The 17887-nt window shown below is 56.1% G+C and overlaps 1 protein-coding gene across 10 annotated transcripts in view; it reads left to right on the forward strand.

Moving 5' to 3' along the window:
* GULP1 (GULP PTB domain containing engulfment adaptor 1) overlaps window positions 1-17887 on the forward strand; it is a 200951-nt gene that overhangs the window by 168085 nt on the left and 14979 nt on the right. For 4 of the 10 annotated variants that reach the window (XM_080671163.1, XM_080671170.1, XM_080671165.1 and 1 more), the window contains 5 exons: window positions 34-132; window positions 6692-6829; window positions 10749-10865; window positions 11099-11122; window positions 11499-11591. In XM_080671163.1, the coding sequence (XP_080527289.1) occupies window positions 34-132; window positions 6692-6829; window positions 10749-10865; window positions 11099-11122; window positions 11499-11591 (471 nt within the window). The remainder of the gene's footprint in view (window positions 1-33; window positions 133-6691; window positions 6830-10748; window positions 10866-11098; window positions 11123-11498; window positions 11592-17887) is intronic. The other 6 variants (XM_080671168.1, XM_080671171.1, XM_080671167.1 and 3 more) reach the window with 5 other exon arrangements.

A 17887-nucleotide genomic window follows, 5' to 3' on the forward strand; every position in this document is an offset into this window, starting at 1 on the left:
ATTACAGTTTTGTGAATAATTTTTCATTTGTAGTTTGCAAGACATATCAAGAAGTCCGAAGGCCAGAAAATTCCGAAAGTTGAGTTGCAAATATCAATTTATGGAGTGAAAATTCTGGAGCCCAAAACCAAGGTAAGGCTCCGTTTTGGATGTCAGACGCTCTGGAATCTCTCCTGGTGACTCGACCCGTCTCAGTGAACGCGTGCGATGTGTTACCCGTCGGCACGGGTGGTTCGAGTCCGTGAGCACTTACCTCTGGGGGGCCTGGGGGAGCGTTTGGGGCCTGTCCTCGCCGGTGTGCGATGCGCCCTTTGCTGCGTGCACGGAGCAGCGCTGGGCCTTGTCTGCGGGGTGCTCTCCGGTGCTGGGAGAGATGCGGGAAGTGGGGTGCGCTGAGCAGGAAGAGGACGGAGGCTGTGAGCTGGTTGTGGGAATGTCCCGGCTGCCTGCCGCCTGTGACACGGTCAGCGTGTGTCACTCCAGCCCACGGGCCGCCATCTGACAGCGAAGCTGGGTTTCCACACTGCCCTGGGGGGCCCTGGCCGTCTCTGCGGGTCTCCCCTGGGCAGCAGGTGGCGGCCCCTCATGTCTCCCCGCACGGCACCCACCCCCCGCACAGCACCCACCCCCCGCACGGCACCCGCCCCCCGCAGGGCACCCCCTACACGGCACCCACACCCCGCACGGCACCCACACCCTGCACGGCACCCACCCCCCACACGGCACCCACCCCCTGCACGGCACCCTCACCCCGCATGGCACCCACACCCCGCACGGCACCCACCCCCCACACGGCACCCACCCCCTGCACGGCACCCTCACCCCGCACGGCACCCTCACCCCGCACGGCACCCGCCCGCACAGCATGGTGTCGCTTTGCGTGTCCCCGTTTCCCTTTTACGGGGACACCAGCCAGATTGGACGGACCCCCGACTGGCCTCCCTTCACCTCCCTCACCTCCTCCAGGTGGTGTCCCCGAGGCGTCAGGGTCGGGGGTGAGCGGGCTGGGGGCTCGGGGGGGTCTGGGGGGACCAGCACAGCTGTAGCCCGGCGTGCACGCCAGCTCCTTGTACTTTAGAGCCTTTCCCCCCAGATCCCTTTTTCTTTCATTTTTGGTGAAACTTGTTGCTTTTTGTTTTTCCGCGTGTTTTCAAATTCCACATGTTGGGGTGACGTGGTTAACAGGATGGTACCGGCTCCAGGTGTGTGTGTGTGTGTGTGTGTGTGTGTGTGTACGCGTGTGTGTGAACGTCACCTGCATGTTGCATTGTGTGCCTGCCGCCCAGAGTCACATGTTTCCGTCACCATGTAACCGCCCTCGCCCTTCCCCCGCCCTCCTCCCCCCCGCCCTCCTCCCGTCCTCCTCCCCCCCGCCCTCCTCCCTCCCGCCCTCCTCCCGTCCTCCTCCCCCCCGCCCTCCTCCCGCCCTCCTCCCGTCCTCCTCCCCCCCGCCCTCCTCCCGTCCTCCTCCCCCCCGCCCTCCTCCCGTCCTCCTCCCCCCCGCCCTCCTCCCGTCCTCCTCCCCCCCCGCCCTCCTCCCGTCCTCCTCCCCCCCGCCCTCCTCTTTCCCTCCCTCCTCCCCCCTGCCCTCCCCCCTCCCTCCTCCCGCCCCGCCCACACCACGCCGTGTCCGTGAGTCTCAGTTCTCTGTCCCCCGTGTGGGTGACCCTAGCCTGGCTTTGCACCCCTTACCTCGTACCTGCGATGGCCTGAACTCTGACCCCCGTGCGGCTGTCTTTGGAGCTGGGCCTTAAGGCGACCCGGGTCACGTGCGGTCTCCCCGGGGCCTTTTTTTTTTTTTATATATTTTTTATTGATATTTTACAGAGAGGAAGGGAGAGGGATAGAGAGCTAGAAACATCGATGAGAGAGAAACATCGATCAGCTGCCTCCTGCACACTCCCCACTGGGGATGTGCCCGCAACCAAGGTACATGCCCTTGACCGGAATCGAACCGGGACCCTTCAGTCCGCAGGCCGATGCTGTATCCACTGAGCCACACCGGTTTCGGCTCCCTGGGGGCCTTAACCCGCCACGACCAGCACCCTGGGGAGAAGGGGAGAGGGTTAGGGTACGTCAGCCCGCGGAGGGGGAGGGGCGTCTGCCAGCCCAGCGGGGAGGCCCCGGCAGGAATGACACCCGTGGGCACCTTAGGACGGGACGTCGCGCCATCGTGCCGTGGCCAGCGAGGCAGCTCCGGGTGCCGTGCGGGCCACCAGGTCAGGCGCGCGGCGAGGCGGCGCCAGCAGAGGGACACGGCACGTTATTCCCACGCTCCGGCGTTATCGGTCGGTGATGTCGGTCAGAGGGACCAGGAGCCGCACTGGGAACAATCGGTTAACATTCCACACCAGCCCTGACCGGTGTGGCTCAGTGGATAGAGCGTCGGCCTGTGGACTGAAGGGTCCCGGGTTCGATTCCGGTCAAGGGCATGTACCTTGGTTGCGGGCACATCCCCAGTGGGAGGTGTGCAGGAGGCAGCTGATCAATGTTTCTCTCTCATCGATGTTTCTAACTCTCTATCCCTCTCCCTTCCTCTCTGTAAAAAAATCAATAAAATATATATATAAAAAAACAAAACATTCCACACCAATTATTTTCCCAAGGCATCCTGCCGGCGCTCCCTCCCGAACCGTAGCTTGCTTACTGACAAAGGGACTCGTTTGAAAGTCCCCGGAATCCTGACCGCCCCAGACTGTGAAAATGTCGCCCCGCCGTAGCCAGTGTGGCTCCGCGGACAGAGTGTCGGCCTGTGGACGGAGGGTCTCGGCTTGGATCCCGGTCAAGGGCACATGCCCGGGCTGCAGGCTCCGCCCCAGCCCAGGCCCTGGCCAGGACGCATGCGGGAGGCAAGCAGTTGATGTGCGTCTCTCACATCGATGTTTCTCTCTGTCTCTCCCTCTCTCTTCCACTCTCTCCAAAAATCGAACGAAAAATACCCTCGGGTGAGGAGGGTTAACAAACAAAAAGAACTGGAGGCTTTCCTTTGGTTACGGCTGTTTCCAAGGGGGTGTGCCGAGGCGGCTGGAAGCAGACGAGGAAGTGGGGAGAGGGGGGTGGGAGGCCTCTCAGGCACACACGGGGGGACATACGTGTAGTTCGCTGGGAGGCCAGGCGGGTAAAGCCAGGCGCACCCACCGAGCAGGTGCTGGCTGAGACACGGCACCAGGCAGGTGGTAGTGGCAGGAGGCTGGGGAGCGGGGGGTACAGAGGGCCTGCACGGAAAAGCGTGCACCCTCACACGGGCACAGGCGCAGGCTCAGCGACACCACGCGGTCCCCGACGGCACGCGGTGTGTGTGTGTGTGTGTGTGTGTGTGTGTGCACTGCCTTGCCTGCCTTTCTCAGCAGATGCAGGGATGCTCCGTCATCGCGGAAGGCTTCCTGGCTCACGCGGGCTGCTGGTGAGGGCCTGGTGTGTTTCCGCAGTGCTGACGTTTTTCCTATAAATGGGAAAAGTGAGTTATTTTTCCCATATGGTTAGCAAAGGGATTTCCTGTGTGTGTATCGTTAACATAATCATACAGTTAATCCACTGGTGTAGACCTTCCATCAGTAATTCCCAGCTCTAGAGCAACTGCAGGCTATTGCTTGGTTGACCTGAATGCGCTAACGTTAAGATAAAATGAGACGTCGGTTAGGAGAGACTGGGGAGAAGGCAGGCCTCCACGGCGGGGGTCATCGCCCCTCTCAGCCCTGAGCTGAGCGCGGGTGGGGGTCCCTCCTCGAGGCCGAGGGAGCGGTCCCTGGCTCAGCACGTGCTACTGCTGTGGACAAGGGTGGCCCCACGGTCCAGGGCAGCCGTGGGCAAACGACGGCCCGCGGGCCGGATCCGGCTGTTCTCTCCGGTTCTCTTGCTCTCCCCTCCGCTCCTTTACTTTGAATTTATATGAGTTCACACAAACACTCCATCCATGCTTTGGTTCCGGCCCTCCGGTCCAGTTTAAGAACCCATGGTGGCCCTCGAGTCACAAAGTTTGCCCACCCTGGTCTAGTGAGACAGGAAACGCCGCCTCACACCAGCCTCCCTCTCTGTCCGTCCATGCTTCCCGGCAGCCCTCCGGCGACGCGCCATGTGGTGTGTGCAGGGAGAGGCATCTTGTGGGCTAAGGCTCTCCCCGCTGTTCGCACATCTCACTTCTGCCCTCCTTGTCCGCGATGAATGGGAGAGGCAACGGGGACCCGTCTCAGCCAGTCAGAGAGCCGGCACCTCTGAGCCGCCTCGTGTTCTCCCAGGAGCCATGAAATGACCGTCTTAGGGTAACCCCGAGTCCGAGGGTCCCTCTCCACGGCACATGTGGTTCGGTCTGGGGTGTATGTGATCACAGACCCGAAGCTGGACCGATGCTTGTTTCGCTCCTGCAGCCCTAAGCTGTATGTTGCCAGCACCAGCTGGTGTTCAGGGAGTGGACCAGCCCCTCATGTGTGTTTGTGCGTGTTCACAGGAAGTCCAGCACCAGCTGTGTTCAGGGAATGCACCAGCCCCTCATGTGTGTTTGTGCGTGTTCACAGGAAGTCCAGCACCAGCTGGTGTTCAGGAAGTGGACCAGCCCCTCATGTGTGTTTGTGCGTGTTCGCAGGAAGTCCAGCACCAGCTGGTGTTCAGGGAGTGGACCAGTCTCATCATGTGTGTTTGTGCGTGTTCGCAGGAAGTCCAGCACCAGCTGTGTTCAGGGAGTAGACCAGCCCCTCATGTGTGTTTGTGCGTGTTCACATAAAGTCCAGCACCAGCTGGTGTTCAGGGAGTGGACCAGTCTCATCATGTGTGTTTGTGCGTGTTCGCAGGAAGTCCAGCACCAGCTGGTGTTCAGGGAGTGGACCAGTCTCATCATGTGTGTTTGTGCGTGTTCACAGTAAGTCCAGCACCAGCTGGTGTTCAGGGAGTGGACCAGTCTCATCATGTGTGTTTGTGCGTGTTCACAGGAAGTCCAGCACCAGCTGTGTTCAGGGAATGGACCAGTCTCATCATGTGTGTTTGTGCGTGTTCACAGGAAGTCCAGCACCAGCTGGTGTTCAGGGAGTGGACCAGTCTCATCATGTGTGTTTGTGCGTGTTCACAGTAAGTCCAGCACCAGCTGGTGTTCAGGGAGTGGACCAGTCTCATCATGTGTGTTTGTGCGTGTTCACAGGAAGTCCAGCACCAGCTGTGTTCAGGGAATGGACCAGTCTCATCATGTGTGTTTGTGCGTGTTCACAGGAAGTCCAGCACCAGCTGTGTTCAGGGAATGCACCAGCCCCTCATGTGTGTTTGTGCGTGTTCACAGGAAGTCCAGCACCAGCTGTGTTCAGGGAATGCACCAGCCCCTCATGTGTGTTTGTGCGTGTTCGCAGGAAGTCCAGCACCAGCTGTGTTCAGGGAATGCACCAGCCCCTCATGTGTGTTTGTGCGTGTTCACAGGAAGTCCAGCACCAGCTGGTGTTCAGGAAGTGGACCAGCCCCTCATGTGTGTTTGTGCGTGTTCACAGGAAGTCCAGCACCAGCTGGTGTTCAGGGAGTGGACCAGTCTCATCATGTGTGTTTGTGCGTGTTTGCAGGAAGTCCAGCACCAGCTGTGTTCAGGGAGTGGACCAGCCCCTCATGTGTGTTTGTGCGTGTTCACAGGAAGTCCAGCACCAGCTGGTGTTCAGGGAGTGGACCAGTCTCATCATGTGTGTTTGTGCGTGTTCGCAGGAAGTCCAGCACCAGCTGGTGTTCAGGGAGTGGACCAGTCTCATCATGTGTGTTTGTGCGTGTTCACAGTAAGTCCAGCACCAGCTGGTGTTCAGGGAGTGGACCAGTCTCATCATGTGTGTTTGTGCGTGTTCACAGGAAGTCCAGCACCAGCTGTGTTCAGGGAATGGACCAGTCTCATCATGTGTGTTTGTGCGTGTTCGCAGGAAGTCCAGCACCAGCTGGTGTTCAGGGAGTGGACCAGCCCCTCATGTGTGTTTGTGCGTGTTCACAGGAAGTCCAGCACCAGCTGGTGTTCAGGGAGTGGACCAGCCCCTCATGTGTGTTTGTGCGTGTTCACAGGAAGTCCAGCACCAGCTGGTGTTCAGGGAGTGGACCAGCCCCTCATGTGTGTTTGTGCGTGTTCACATAAAGTCCAGCACCAGCTGGTGTTCAGGTAATGGACCAGCCCCTCATGTGTGTTTGTGCGTGTTCGCAGGAAGTCCAGCACCAGCTGGTGTTCAGGGAGTGGACCAGCCCCTCATGTGTGTTTGTGCGTGTTCACAGGAAGTCCAGCACCAGCTGTGTTCAGGGAGTGGACCAGTCTCATCATGTGTGTTTGTGCGTGTTCACAGGAAGTCCAGCACCAGCTGGAGTTCAGGGAATGCACCAGCCCCTCATGTGTGTTTGTGCGTGTTCACAGGAAGTCCAGCACAGCTGGTGTTCAGGGAATGGACCAGCCCCTCATGTGTGTTTGTGCGTGTTCGCAGGAAGTCCAGCACCAGCTGGTGTTCAGGGAGTGGACCAGTCTCATCATGTGTGTTTGTGCGTGTTCGCAGGAAGTCCAGCACCAGCTGGTGTTCAGGGAATGGACCAGTCTCATCATGTGTGTTTGTGCGTGTTCACAGGAAGTCCAGCACCAGCTGGTGTTCAGGGAGTGGACCAGCCCCTCATGTGTGTTTGTGCGTGTTCGCAGGAAGTCCAGCACCAGCTGGTGTTCAGGGAGTGGACCAGTCTCATGTGTGTTTGTGCGTGTCCGCAGGAAGTCCAGCACAACTGCCAGCTGCACCGAATATCGTTCTGCGCCGATGATAAGACGGACAAGAGGATCTTCACCTTCATATGCAAAGACTCCGAGTCCAACAAGCACCTGTGCTACGTGTTCGACAGCGAGAAGTGTGTAAGTATGCCGGGTGCCTCAGGTGGCTTGTCCTGTTTCACGGTCCAGGAATTGTCTTGTTTCTGGCGTTAGTCAAGTCTTGGGACGCGAGCAAGGCCTGCAACTATTTGAACTCGCTAATGGATCCGTCCTGTCCCGGACGAGGCTGCGGGAGTCCATCCCTAACGGAATTCTCGTGTCAGGCACGCAGGCTCGCATGCAAACTGCTTCTCTTGGGACGCCAGGCCTGCTCATGCTGTGCATTTATTTATCTTATAATCATATCAGTTATTTGTGACTTAAATCTCAAATATGCTTTAGGGATGTGCACATAATGCAAAGAGTGATGGTCAGCACAGTTGGTTTTTTCTGGAATGTTAATGGATCGATGCAAAGAAATATGTTAAACTCCAGGAAATAATATCTGTACGACTGCTTTAAAAATCGCCAACACTTTGAAAGCATGGTTCTTAATTTTCATGATCCAGAAAACTTACCACAGTGAAAGGTAATGGAATCATGAAACGTGTGAGCACACGTGTGTGCCTGTACGTGGGGGTGAGTGTTCCCTTGTGAGTGAAATCTAAAGTTCGTAGCAGGTGAGAACTTAACTTATCTAAAGTTAAGTTCTGCAATAATTCTTCTGGAATCGTAAGGAGAACCCTGGGTCTTGATTATAAGCATAAGACGTGAATTCCAAGACACGTTGCAGCCATCAATGGCTTTTTCTTTTTCAAGTAGGTTTTTTTTTTTTTTTATTTTAGATAAAGAGAAAGTGAGTGGGAGAGAGAGACAGAAACATCAATGATGAGAGAGAATCATCAGCTTCGATTGGCTGCCTCCTGCACACCCCTCACCACCCCCACCCCCCCCCCCCCCCACCGCTGGGGATCAGGCCTGCCGCCGGGGCCTGGGCCCTGACTGGGAATCGGAACGGTGACCTCGTGGTGCCTGGGGCGACGCTCATCCACTGATGTCTTTAACGAAGGGAGAACACCTCGCCTCAGCGACATTCTTGGCTTAGACAGGAAAGGAACTTCGTTCACGTGTTTGCTCATTTTTCAGGCTGCCATAATGCCAGAGGCCTAGCAGTACTGTCACCCTCAGGCAGTGTATTTCTGTTTTCACTATGTGAGCTTCTTGCAGACAAACACCTTTTTCATTTGTCCACGTAAGTCCTACAACAGGTAGACAATAGATGCTCAATGATTTTTCTTTAGAGAAAAAGACCGTGTTTCCGTAGAATGTGTTAGTATCTGTATCCTCTAGACCAGTGGTCGGCAAACTCATTAGTCAACAGAGCCAAATAGCAACAGTACAACGATTGAAATATCTTTGGAGAGCCACATTTTTTAAACTTAAACTTCTTCTAACGCCACTTCATTTTTTTTTTCTTTTTTTTTTTATTATTTTTTTATTTTTCTTTTTTTAACGCCACTTCTTCAAAATAGACTCACCCAGGCCGTGGTATTTTGTGGAAGAGCCACACTCAAGGGGCCAAAGAGCCGCATGTGGCTTGCGAGCCGCAGTTTGCCGACCACGGCTCTAGACTATAGTGCTCTTTAACAAGGCAAACTCATGTGCTCACCTAATTGGCATCAAAATATCTTTTGAGAATTTGATGAACATTATAGAACATTTCGTCAGAAAAAAAATATGCTGACCCAGATGAGAAATGCTGTGTGCACAATAAGGCATTTTCTGAGAAGCTCCAGTGGTTTTTGAAACGAATCCGACTGAGTGAATGGATTATATTTAACGTTCCAAGTGTTGCTTCACCATGATTGCTTGCAGATGTTTCTCTCTGTGTGACTGAGAAGGCTAAAGCAGATCTCTTCTGTGTGTAAGATACTCTAGCCTTTAATCATTTACACCGAGCCATACACTTGGCTGTCTTTCTTGTCTTACACGGGGAAATAAACCTCCTTGGGGTCTTTTGAAATATTAAGAGTCAGAAGAGATCATTATGAATATGAGCCTTCTTACAGCTCTGTGTCAATGCTTTTCTTTATTTGATCCCCATCAAATTGGTTATGTGATCATTTAAACACTAGAGGCCCGGTGTATGAAATTCGTGCACTAGAGGCCCGGTGTATGAAATTCGTGCCTGCATCCTCTCCAATCTGGGACCCCTCGGGGGATGTCTGACTGCTGGTTTAGGCCCAGTCGGACATCCCTCTCACAATCCAGGACTACTGGCTCCCAACGGATCGCCTGCCTGCCTGCCTGATAGCGCCTAACCTCTCCCCTGCCAACCTGATTAATGCCGAACTGCGCCCCTGCCTGCCCGATTGCCCCCAACCGCCCTCCCCTGCTGACCCGATCACCCCCAACTGCCTTCCCCTGCCGACCTGGTCGCCCCCAACTGCCTTCCCCTGCTGACCCGGTTGCCCCCAACTGCCCTCCCCTGCAGGCCTGGTCGCCCCCAACTGCCCTCCCCTGCAGGCCTGGTCGCCCCCAACTGCCCTCCCCTGCAGGCCTGGTCGCCCCCAACTGCCCTCCCCTGCTGGCCTGATCGCCCACAACTACCCTCCCCTGCTGGCCATCTTGTGGCAGCCATCTTTGACCACATGGGGGCGGCCATCATGTGCGAGGGTGTGAGGGTCAATTTGCATATTACCTCTTTACTATATAGGATAAGCTTGCCAGAATCCCTGGGTTTCACAGTATGGACTTTATTGCTACCTGGCCATCATTGTTTGTCACTGACTTCCGTAATTTAAATTCCTCGATGCATTATTCTCTTCGGAGATAGCCCATGAGCATTGTGGTTTTTGAAGGCTGAAAGTGTGCAGCCTGCAGCGATGGCTCACGCCGTTGGTGTGCTCCGGATCCGGAAGGGGGGCCTTTCAAAGCAGAGCTCTTTGGTTTCTACTTCAGAAAACGATTTCACGTTGATCGGGCTGGAGCTCAGGGAACCCACGTGTGGCACGTTCGCCAGGTGATTCTGCTGCAGGTGGATGGAGTCTGGGCTTCGAAAAGCAAGGCTCTAAGCTCCCTCTCCCACCTCAAGTTCACATCACGTTCCTGAATGAGCTCAACGAGGACTGTTTCCTCCAAGTTTCATTATATTATTTCTACCTCAGGGTTTTATTTGCTCTAATTATATTAACTTGCATAGCCTCTAACTGTACACATAAAGGAAATTGGATTTATAATGTAATACTTATAAAAAGAGAAGTTCCCAGGCCTACATGGTTTCATTGGTGTGACGTGTGTGAAGCGTTCAATTGATGACTTTACCCAACTTCATGTTAATATCGTCAATAGATGTGTTTGTTTGTCTTATCTTTTAAAATCTATCTTTATTGATCTCAGAAAGGAAGGGAGAGGGAGAGAGAGATAGAAACATCCATGATGATGTGCCGAAACCGGTTTGGCTCAGTGGATAGAGTGTCGGCCTGCGGACTGAAGGGTCCCGGGTTCGATTCTGGTCAAGGGCATGTACCTTGGTTGCGGGCACATCCCCAGTGGGAGGTGTGCAGGAGGCAGCTGATCGATGTTTCTCTCTCATCGATGTTTCTAGCTCTCTATCCCTCTCCCTTCCTCTCTGTAAAATATCAATAAAATATATTAAAAAAAAAAAAAAAGAAAAAGAAACATCCATGATGAGAGAGAATCCTGGATCGGCTGCCTCCTGCACGTCCCACACTGGGGATTGAGCCCACAACCCGGGTATGTGTCCTGACCAGGAATTGAACCCTGACCTCCTGGCTGCTAGGTCGACCGCTGAGCCACGCTGGGTACATTGTTTTTTTACATTGTGCATGGGGAGGCACTGAGCTGTTCCTCTGGCAGCGAGAACTTTGCTCATTTCCCTCTCCTCTACCCCCAGCTCCTGCCCTTTGGAGGGGCCCGATGTGAATGTTTTTCTTGATTCAAAGACCGGTCTGACACATGACTCCTACGTGCTCACCTCCTTTGTTTTATTTGTACGAAGGCGGAGGAGATCACTTTGACCATCGGCCAAGCGTTTAACCTGGCATACAGGAAATTTCTAGAATCTGGAGGCAAGGATGTGGAAACGAGAAAACAGATCGCAGGGCTCCAGAAAAGAGTGAGTAAACCGAGCGTGTCGCGTGGCGTGTGATGTCAGCGCAGGGAAACTCGCATACCATCCGACAGGGTAGCAGCCGCCACCCGTTCCCCACACTCTGTCCCCGTGTCCCTCCCGCCCGTCACCCGGCCCGCGGCGCGCGCGGTTGTTAACCATTTCGTATTGGATTCCCACAAGAGCGTAGTGTTCTCATGTGACTTTGCTTCACTCCCGATGCTTCTCACGGGGATCAGAGCAGCAGCAGCAGCAGAGGCTGGGTAAGTGGTTTCCCACGCAGACCCGGGTCCGCGCCGTTAGATGACACCTCTCCACGCTCTGCAGCGCCGCCGTGAGCGTCTCCCTGGCCTCCGGTTCCTCTCCAAGGTTACGGGCGAGACTGCCCTGCCCACAGGGAGCACAGACGAGGGATTAGGAACATGCCTGGTGCACACACATGTAAAAACATTCTAAACGTCATAGGTCTGCCCAGGGCCCCAGCGCTCTGTGTCCCCCAAGCTTTATCAGATAATACACGATGGTACATGGCAATTTTAAATAACAGGAAATCCCACTCACGAACGCAGTTGTTATCGGAGCCGACATTTTCCAGGCATGCGTTTCTGAAGGTCTGTGCAATGATCATTTGCCTTTTAGATTCAAGACTTGGAAACAGAAAACGTGGAGCTTAAAAATAAAGTACAGGATTTGGAAAACCAGTTGCGAATAACCCAGGTATCGACATCTCCAGTAAGTATGCACAGTAAGTGCGTGTTTTCCTGGGAAAAGCGTTTCCTGGTGACAAAACCGACGCTGGGTCATCAGCTCGGCGGTGTTCCTAGTCACACTCCGCAGTCAGGAGTGTAAAGCTGCCTGTGGATAGAGAGGAAATAACCCAAGGCTGATTAAAAATCAAGATTTCCACCTGGCCGGAGTGGCTCAGTGATTGAGCGTTGACCTATGAACCAGAAGGTCACAGTTCGATTCCAGGTCAGGGCACGTGCCCGGGTTGCAGGCTCGGTCCCCAATAGGGGGCGTGCAGGAGGCAGCTGATCCGTGATTCTCGCTCATCATGGAAGTTTCTATCTCTCTCTCCTTCTCCCTTCCTCTCTGAGATCAATCCTCTATAATCAAGAGCTAATATGCAAATGGTTGTCACGCCTCACGCCGTCACAATCCATCACCAGGAGGCTGCCCGCACAGCGGGCACGCGTGGGTGGGCGGGGCTGCGTGCACGGCAAGGCATGTGCAGGTGGGCGGGGACTTGATGCTGTGGGTGCAGTGCAGAGGCGGGTCTGGGCGGCTCTGCCCAGTGACCCTGGGATGGGCGGCAGGGGGGAGGTCCCGCGACTCTGCATAGCATGGAGGCAGGACTCCTGGCTCCCGCCGACCTCTATTGGGCAATCCATCGAGGAGCCCTGGATGGGTGGGTGGGGCCTACCTCTTTGAGGCGATCGATCGCGGTCTCCTGCACTGTGAGAGGGCACAGGCCAGGCTGGGGGATCCCCCTCCCCCCCACCCCCAGTGCACAGATTTCATGCACCGGGCCTCTAGTAAAAAATAATTTTAAAAAATGTAAGATTCCCTTGGTAGCTCAGATTGGAGCTGTTTTTCCTTGTTGCTTTTATCACTTGTTTGTTTTTTTTTTTTTCTAGAATAATTCAGCCCTCGATTTCTTTCTTTGTGGCATATTCTTCCTTTTATCCCTGTTGGTTACTCTGTACTGAGGTTAGACGTACTGGCCTCAGCCAACCTGCCCTTGGAGCACTGAGCTCCATCCTGGAAGCTGGACTGTGACCGAGACCAAATCTGCTTTCTTACGTCACACAGCGCGGTTCCCGCGGGGAGCAGCACAGTGAATTTCAGGCACTCACGTGAAGGGTCGTCTCTCAGACAGCCCTCAGTGTTTATGGTTAAATTATTCCCTTTTGGTTTCTTAGAAATGTTAGATCCTCTTCCCAATACCACGTCTGATACCATTCTTTTGTGATTTGGCTAAGGAACATTTTTGGAGGGAGATGGAAGTTAAAACAATATTTTTTTTCTAGGCAAAGTATATTTTTTCTTTTTGAATCATGTGTACTAATGATTTTCTCCATTAAAGTGTATATCTTACCTTGTATTTTTGTTAATATATATTTTTACTGACTTCAGAGAAGAAGGGAGAGGGAGAGAAAGATAGAAACATCCATGATGAGAGAGAATCATGGATCGGCTGCCTCCTGCGCACCCCACACTGGGGATGGAGCCCACAACCCAGGCATGTGCTCTGACCGGGAATCAAACCATGACCTCCTGGTTCCTAAGTTGACGCTCAACCCCTGAGCCACACCGGCTGGGCTTCATTTTGTATTTTAAAAATATTAAATGCATAACTTACGGCATATACTATGAGCTGAGACACAAGGACAGCGTTTGCAAACCTTTGAAGAGAATGTTTGTTGCCGATTTTTCATTTGCAAGTTCACGTTGGTTCCATCACTGGGCCGGCTCCGCGCACAGGTGTAGCGTCTCTGTCTGTGTGCTCTGCCATCTCGTGCCAGAATGCGTCCCCGGTTCCTCACCCTGAAGAAGGCTTCTATGAGAAGATATTTAGGGTTTCAGATTCGCTGGGCCCTGGAAGTGAGTCAAAACAGGTTCTTCCCCCTGCACTCCCCTCCCCCCTCTCCCCCTCCAGAGGGGGTACTCCCACAGCTGGTGCCTGTGGGCCCATAGGGCCAGGTGAGCGGACAGGAGAGAGGCCTGTGCCCGCGCCTCCTCCTGGGGTTCCAGCTGGTGACGATGTTCCTTCCTCCTGCTTTCTCTTCACTGCCCTGCGCGGCGCTTCTCATCAAGAGCAAGCTTTTTTGCCTCCTCCATTTTATTTCTTTTTCTTCTTCGGGACCTGGTGGAGGTGACCCTGGTGAACACAATTGTACGGTTTCAGGGGCACGAGTCTAAACACATCATTCATACATGTACTGTGTGTCCCCCACCCCAGGTCAAGTCTCCTTCCACCACCATGCATCCCCTCCCCTCCCCTCCCTTCCCCTCCCCTCCCCTCCCCTTCACCTCCCCTCCCCTCCCCTCCCCTCCCCTCCCCCTCCCCCCCTCCACCTCCCCTCCACCTCCCCTCCACCTCCCCTCCCCTCCCCTCCCCTCCCCTCCACCTCCCCTCCACCTCCCCTCCCCTCCCCTCCCCTCCCTCTCCTCCCCTCCCCTCCCCTCCCCTCCACCTCCCCTCCACCTCCCTCCCCTCCCCTCCCCTCCCCTCCACCTCCCCTCCACCTCCCCTCCCCTCCCCTCCCCTCTCCTCCCCTCCACCTCCCCTCCCTCCCCCTCCCCCTCCCCTCCCCTCCCCTCCCCTTCACCTCCCCTCCCCTCCCCTCCCCTCCCCTCCCCTCCTCTCCCCTTCACCTCCCCTCCCTCCCCTCCCCTCCCCTCCCCTCCCCTCCTCTCCCCTTCACCTCCCCTCCCCTCCCCTCCCCTCCCCTCCCCTCCCCTCCCCTCCCCTCCTCTCCCCTTCACCTCCCCTCCCCTCCTCTCTCCTCCACCTCCTCTCCCCTCCCCTCCCCTCCCCTCCCCTCCCCTCCCCCTCCCCTCCACCTCCCCTCCCCTCCCCTCCCCTCCCCTCCCCTCCCCTCCCCCACACTGACAGAGGCTCTCAATGACACAGAGCACAGCAGAGTGAGCGGGAGCTTAGAGAGATGGCCGTCGGCAGCCCTTGCTGAGCAGGTGGCCTTGGAAGGGAGGCGGCGGGTAAAAGTCGGGCAGAGGGCTGCACGCAGGCCTGAAGGAAGAGCCAAACACGTGGCCGTGCCGTGGACGGTCCGAGTCCGGGTCTCACAGGCCCGGGGCCAGGGCGAAGCTGCTAGTGTTGTTGTTCGGGCGCAGGGCGTGGGAAGTAGGGATGGAGGCAGCCTCTGGCTGCTGCCTGCTGCTACGATGAGGCCCCACGGCCCGGCTGGTGGCGCTCAGTGGCTGAGCCTGGCCCCATGGCCCCAGAGGCCCCAGAGGCCCCAGGTCCCGTTCCCGGTCAGGGTACAGCCTGGGTTACAGGTGGCGGGCTCGGTCCCCAGTGGGGGGCGTGCAGGAGGCAGCCGATCCAGGATTCTCTCTCATCATGGATGTTTCTCTCTCCCTCTCCCTCTCCCTCTCCCTTCCTCTCTATCTAAAAATCAATTGAATAAAAAGAACAACAGCAAACATGTAAAGAGGCCAAAGTGCGGTCCCCGGAGCTGGCCGGGACACGGCTGCGGCGGGGCGGGGCGGGGAGGAGGGCGCGGCGGTCCAGACGTCGGTCAGCTGCGATGCTCAGCATAGCGAGTCCTGATGCGTTTGGAAGCGGGATTCCCTGACGGCTGGCGGGCGCCGGGGGCTGAGGACGGCCGGGGTTGTCCCTTAAGGCTTCATCCTGAGCATGTGGGGGGGGGGCCACGCTCTGAAGTAGACGTGACCTGGGGGAGGCAGGCAGTAAGAAGCAGTATTTCACTTCTGCTCACGTGAGTTCTGCCTGCCGGCCAGAGCTGTGTCACGGATGCAGAAGAGACGGATCTGGAAGTCAGGGAGGGGCGCGCTGGTGTTGGGGTTCTCAGATGGAAACGTTCACACTTCCTGTCATCGGTGGGGACTCTTGTCGATCGTTTTAGTTTCTGCTCCCGGGATGAATCTGCTCCTGGAGGGCTGGCCGAGTGGTTGAGGTCCAGCTAGAGAAAACAAAACAGGAGACTTTTTCTTCCGTTTGCTCTCAGCGTTAACACGCAAAGACATTTTCACGACGGAAGAGGCCTCCCTGTAATACACATCCATACCCCAGCCCTTTCCCGCAAAGCCAGCTCCCGAAGTGCACGGTGGACGGCGGGCCCTCCTGCTTCCCGTTTGCCCGTGGGGAGCCGCACGCCAGCTTTTGCGGGCACTGACCGACCAGCACGCGTGCGTGCGTGTCTCCTGGACACACGACCGGGGTCCCCGGGTCCTTTTCCGCCGAATGAAGTCGCCTCGCTGGGCTGTGTCCACGCCTCTGTGTGTCCCCCGGAACCGTGGGCGTCGCCCTGCGGCTTTGGAAAGCGGGTCCCCGCGAGGACAGCCGCCGAGACAGCGAGGACTTGCGGTCCTTGGCGGTGCCCCTGCTTTCTGCGGGCTCTGTGGTTTGGCCGCGGCGGAGAGGTCAGCTTTTCCACCATTCGGTCCTCATCCCCTCGGGACCATCTGATTCCCATTCACCGCACCCACGTGGCAGCGCTGCCTGTGTTTATATCAGAAAAGGGGTTTATCTGCCCTCCCGGCCTCGGGGCCGCCTCCAGAGGGTGGCTTCATGCTACGATGTGGGCACAGCCAGGGACACCCAACCGTCCCCCTTGGTTCCTGTGTCTGGTGCTCACCTTGTACATTCTGGCTGTGGGAGCCTTTAAGCCAGGGGTGGGCAAACTTTGTGACTCGAGGGCCACCATGGGTTCTTCAACTGGACCGGAGGGCCGGAACCAAAGCATGGATGGAGTGTTTGTGTGAACGAATATAAATTCAAAGTAAAGGAGCGGAGGGGAGAGCAAGAGAACCGGATAGAACAGCTGGATCCGGCCCGCGGGCCGTAGTTTGCCCACGGCTGCTTTAACCAAATCAGACTCTTGCCAGGAAGTTAAATGAACAAAACTGTAGTCCCGGGTCCCCCTGGGCTTTCTGTTGCTGAGGGAAGTGGCTGTCTTCCTTTCAGAGGGGCCGGGTAGAACCCTGCCTTTGCCTGATCGACGGCGTGGCCACCGATTAAACGGGGCAGGGCGGTCACCGCCGGAAATGTGCACCAGACCTGCCTGTTCACCTCCCTCTGGAGTTTTCCCAGCGACACGTGAAGTCGAGACGGGCGAGGGCAGGGTGTGAGAACGCTCAGTCATACCACAAGCCCGCCGGGAATCTCTGAACAGGGGCCTCGGTTTTCAACATGAGCGTCCATTCAAGAACATTCGGTGCCACAGAAGACGCTGACCAGCCCGCTGCTTCACTCCCAGAACCCGGACTTCTCCCACAGCCGAGTCTGAAGGCGTAAACCCTTGTCTCATGGGAAGAAGAAATATTCCATTCCAGTTCCGACCGGGAGTACCCGATCCAGTCACTTCTCTCTCCGTTTCCTCGCTCAGATAGGAGACAATGGTAGCCGTTCGACTTGCAAAATTCTTGTAAGAACATGTAAGATGATAATCCTATCTAATAAAAGAGTAATATGCAAATTAACCATCACTCCGCTACAACCACGAGCCACACCCACCAGCCAATCAGGAGCAAGTATGCAAATTAACCCAACCAAGATGGCGGTTAATTTGCATACCCAGGAGCAGAGTGAAGACTGAAGACAGCATAGAAGGAAGCCAAGCGTTGCAGAAGGGAGCGAAGTTGCAGAGAAGCAAGCAAGCGGGACTGCGGAGAAGGGAGGGAAGCAGGTGGGGCGGGGGAGAAGGGAGGGAAGCAGGTGGGGCGGGGGAGAAGGGAGGGAAGAAGGCTGGGCGGGGGAGAAGGGAGGGAAGAAGGCGGGGCGGGGGAGAAGGGAGGGAAGCAGGCAGGTGGGGGAGAAGGGAGGGAAGCAGGCGGAGTGGGGGAGAAGGGAGGGAAGCAGGCGGGGCGGGGGAGAAGGGAGGGAAGCAGGCGGGGTGGGGGAGAAGGGAGGGAAGCAGGGGGGGCGGGGGAGAAGGGAGGGAAGAAGGCGGGGCGGGGGAGAAGGGAGGGAAGCAGGCGGGGTGGGGGAGAAGGGAGGGAAGAAGGCGGGGCAGGGGAGAAGGGAGGGAAGCAGGGGGGGCTGCGGAGAAGGGAGGGAAGCAGGCGGGCAGGGGAGAAGGAGGGAAGCAGGCGGGGTGGGGGAGAAGGGAGGGAAGCAGGCGGGCAGGGGAGAAGGAGGGAAGCAGACCCCCAAAGGAATCTTCCTGTAAGGGGCCTCTAGTAGGTCTTATAACTAAGAAACCAATATAAACACATTGTGGATCTAGAAAGCTGAAAAAGCACATACATCCATGATGCTGTAAGTTCTAAATTCCAGAAGTTGTTACTTTCAAAGCTTATTTAAAACGTGATGTAACTCGGCC

The sequence above is a fragment of the Plecotus auritus genome, assembly GCF_963455305.1.
Source record: "Plecotus auritus genome assembly, chromosome: 5".
Classification (NCBI taxonomy): Eukaryota; Metazoa; Chordata; class Mammalia; order Chiroptera; family Vespertilionidae; genus Plecotus; species Plecotus auritus.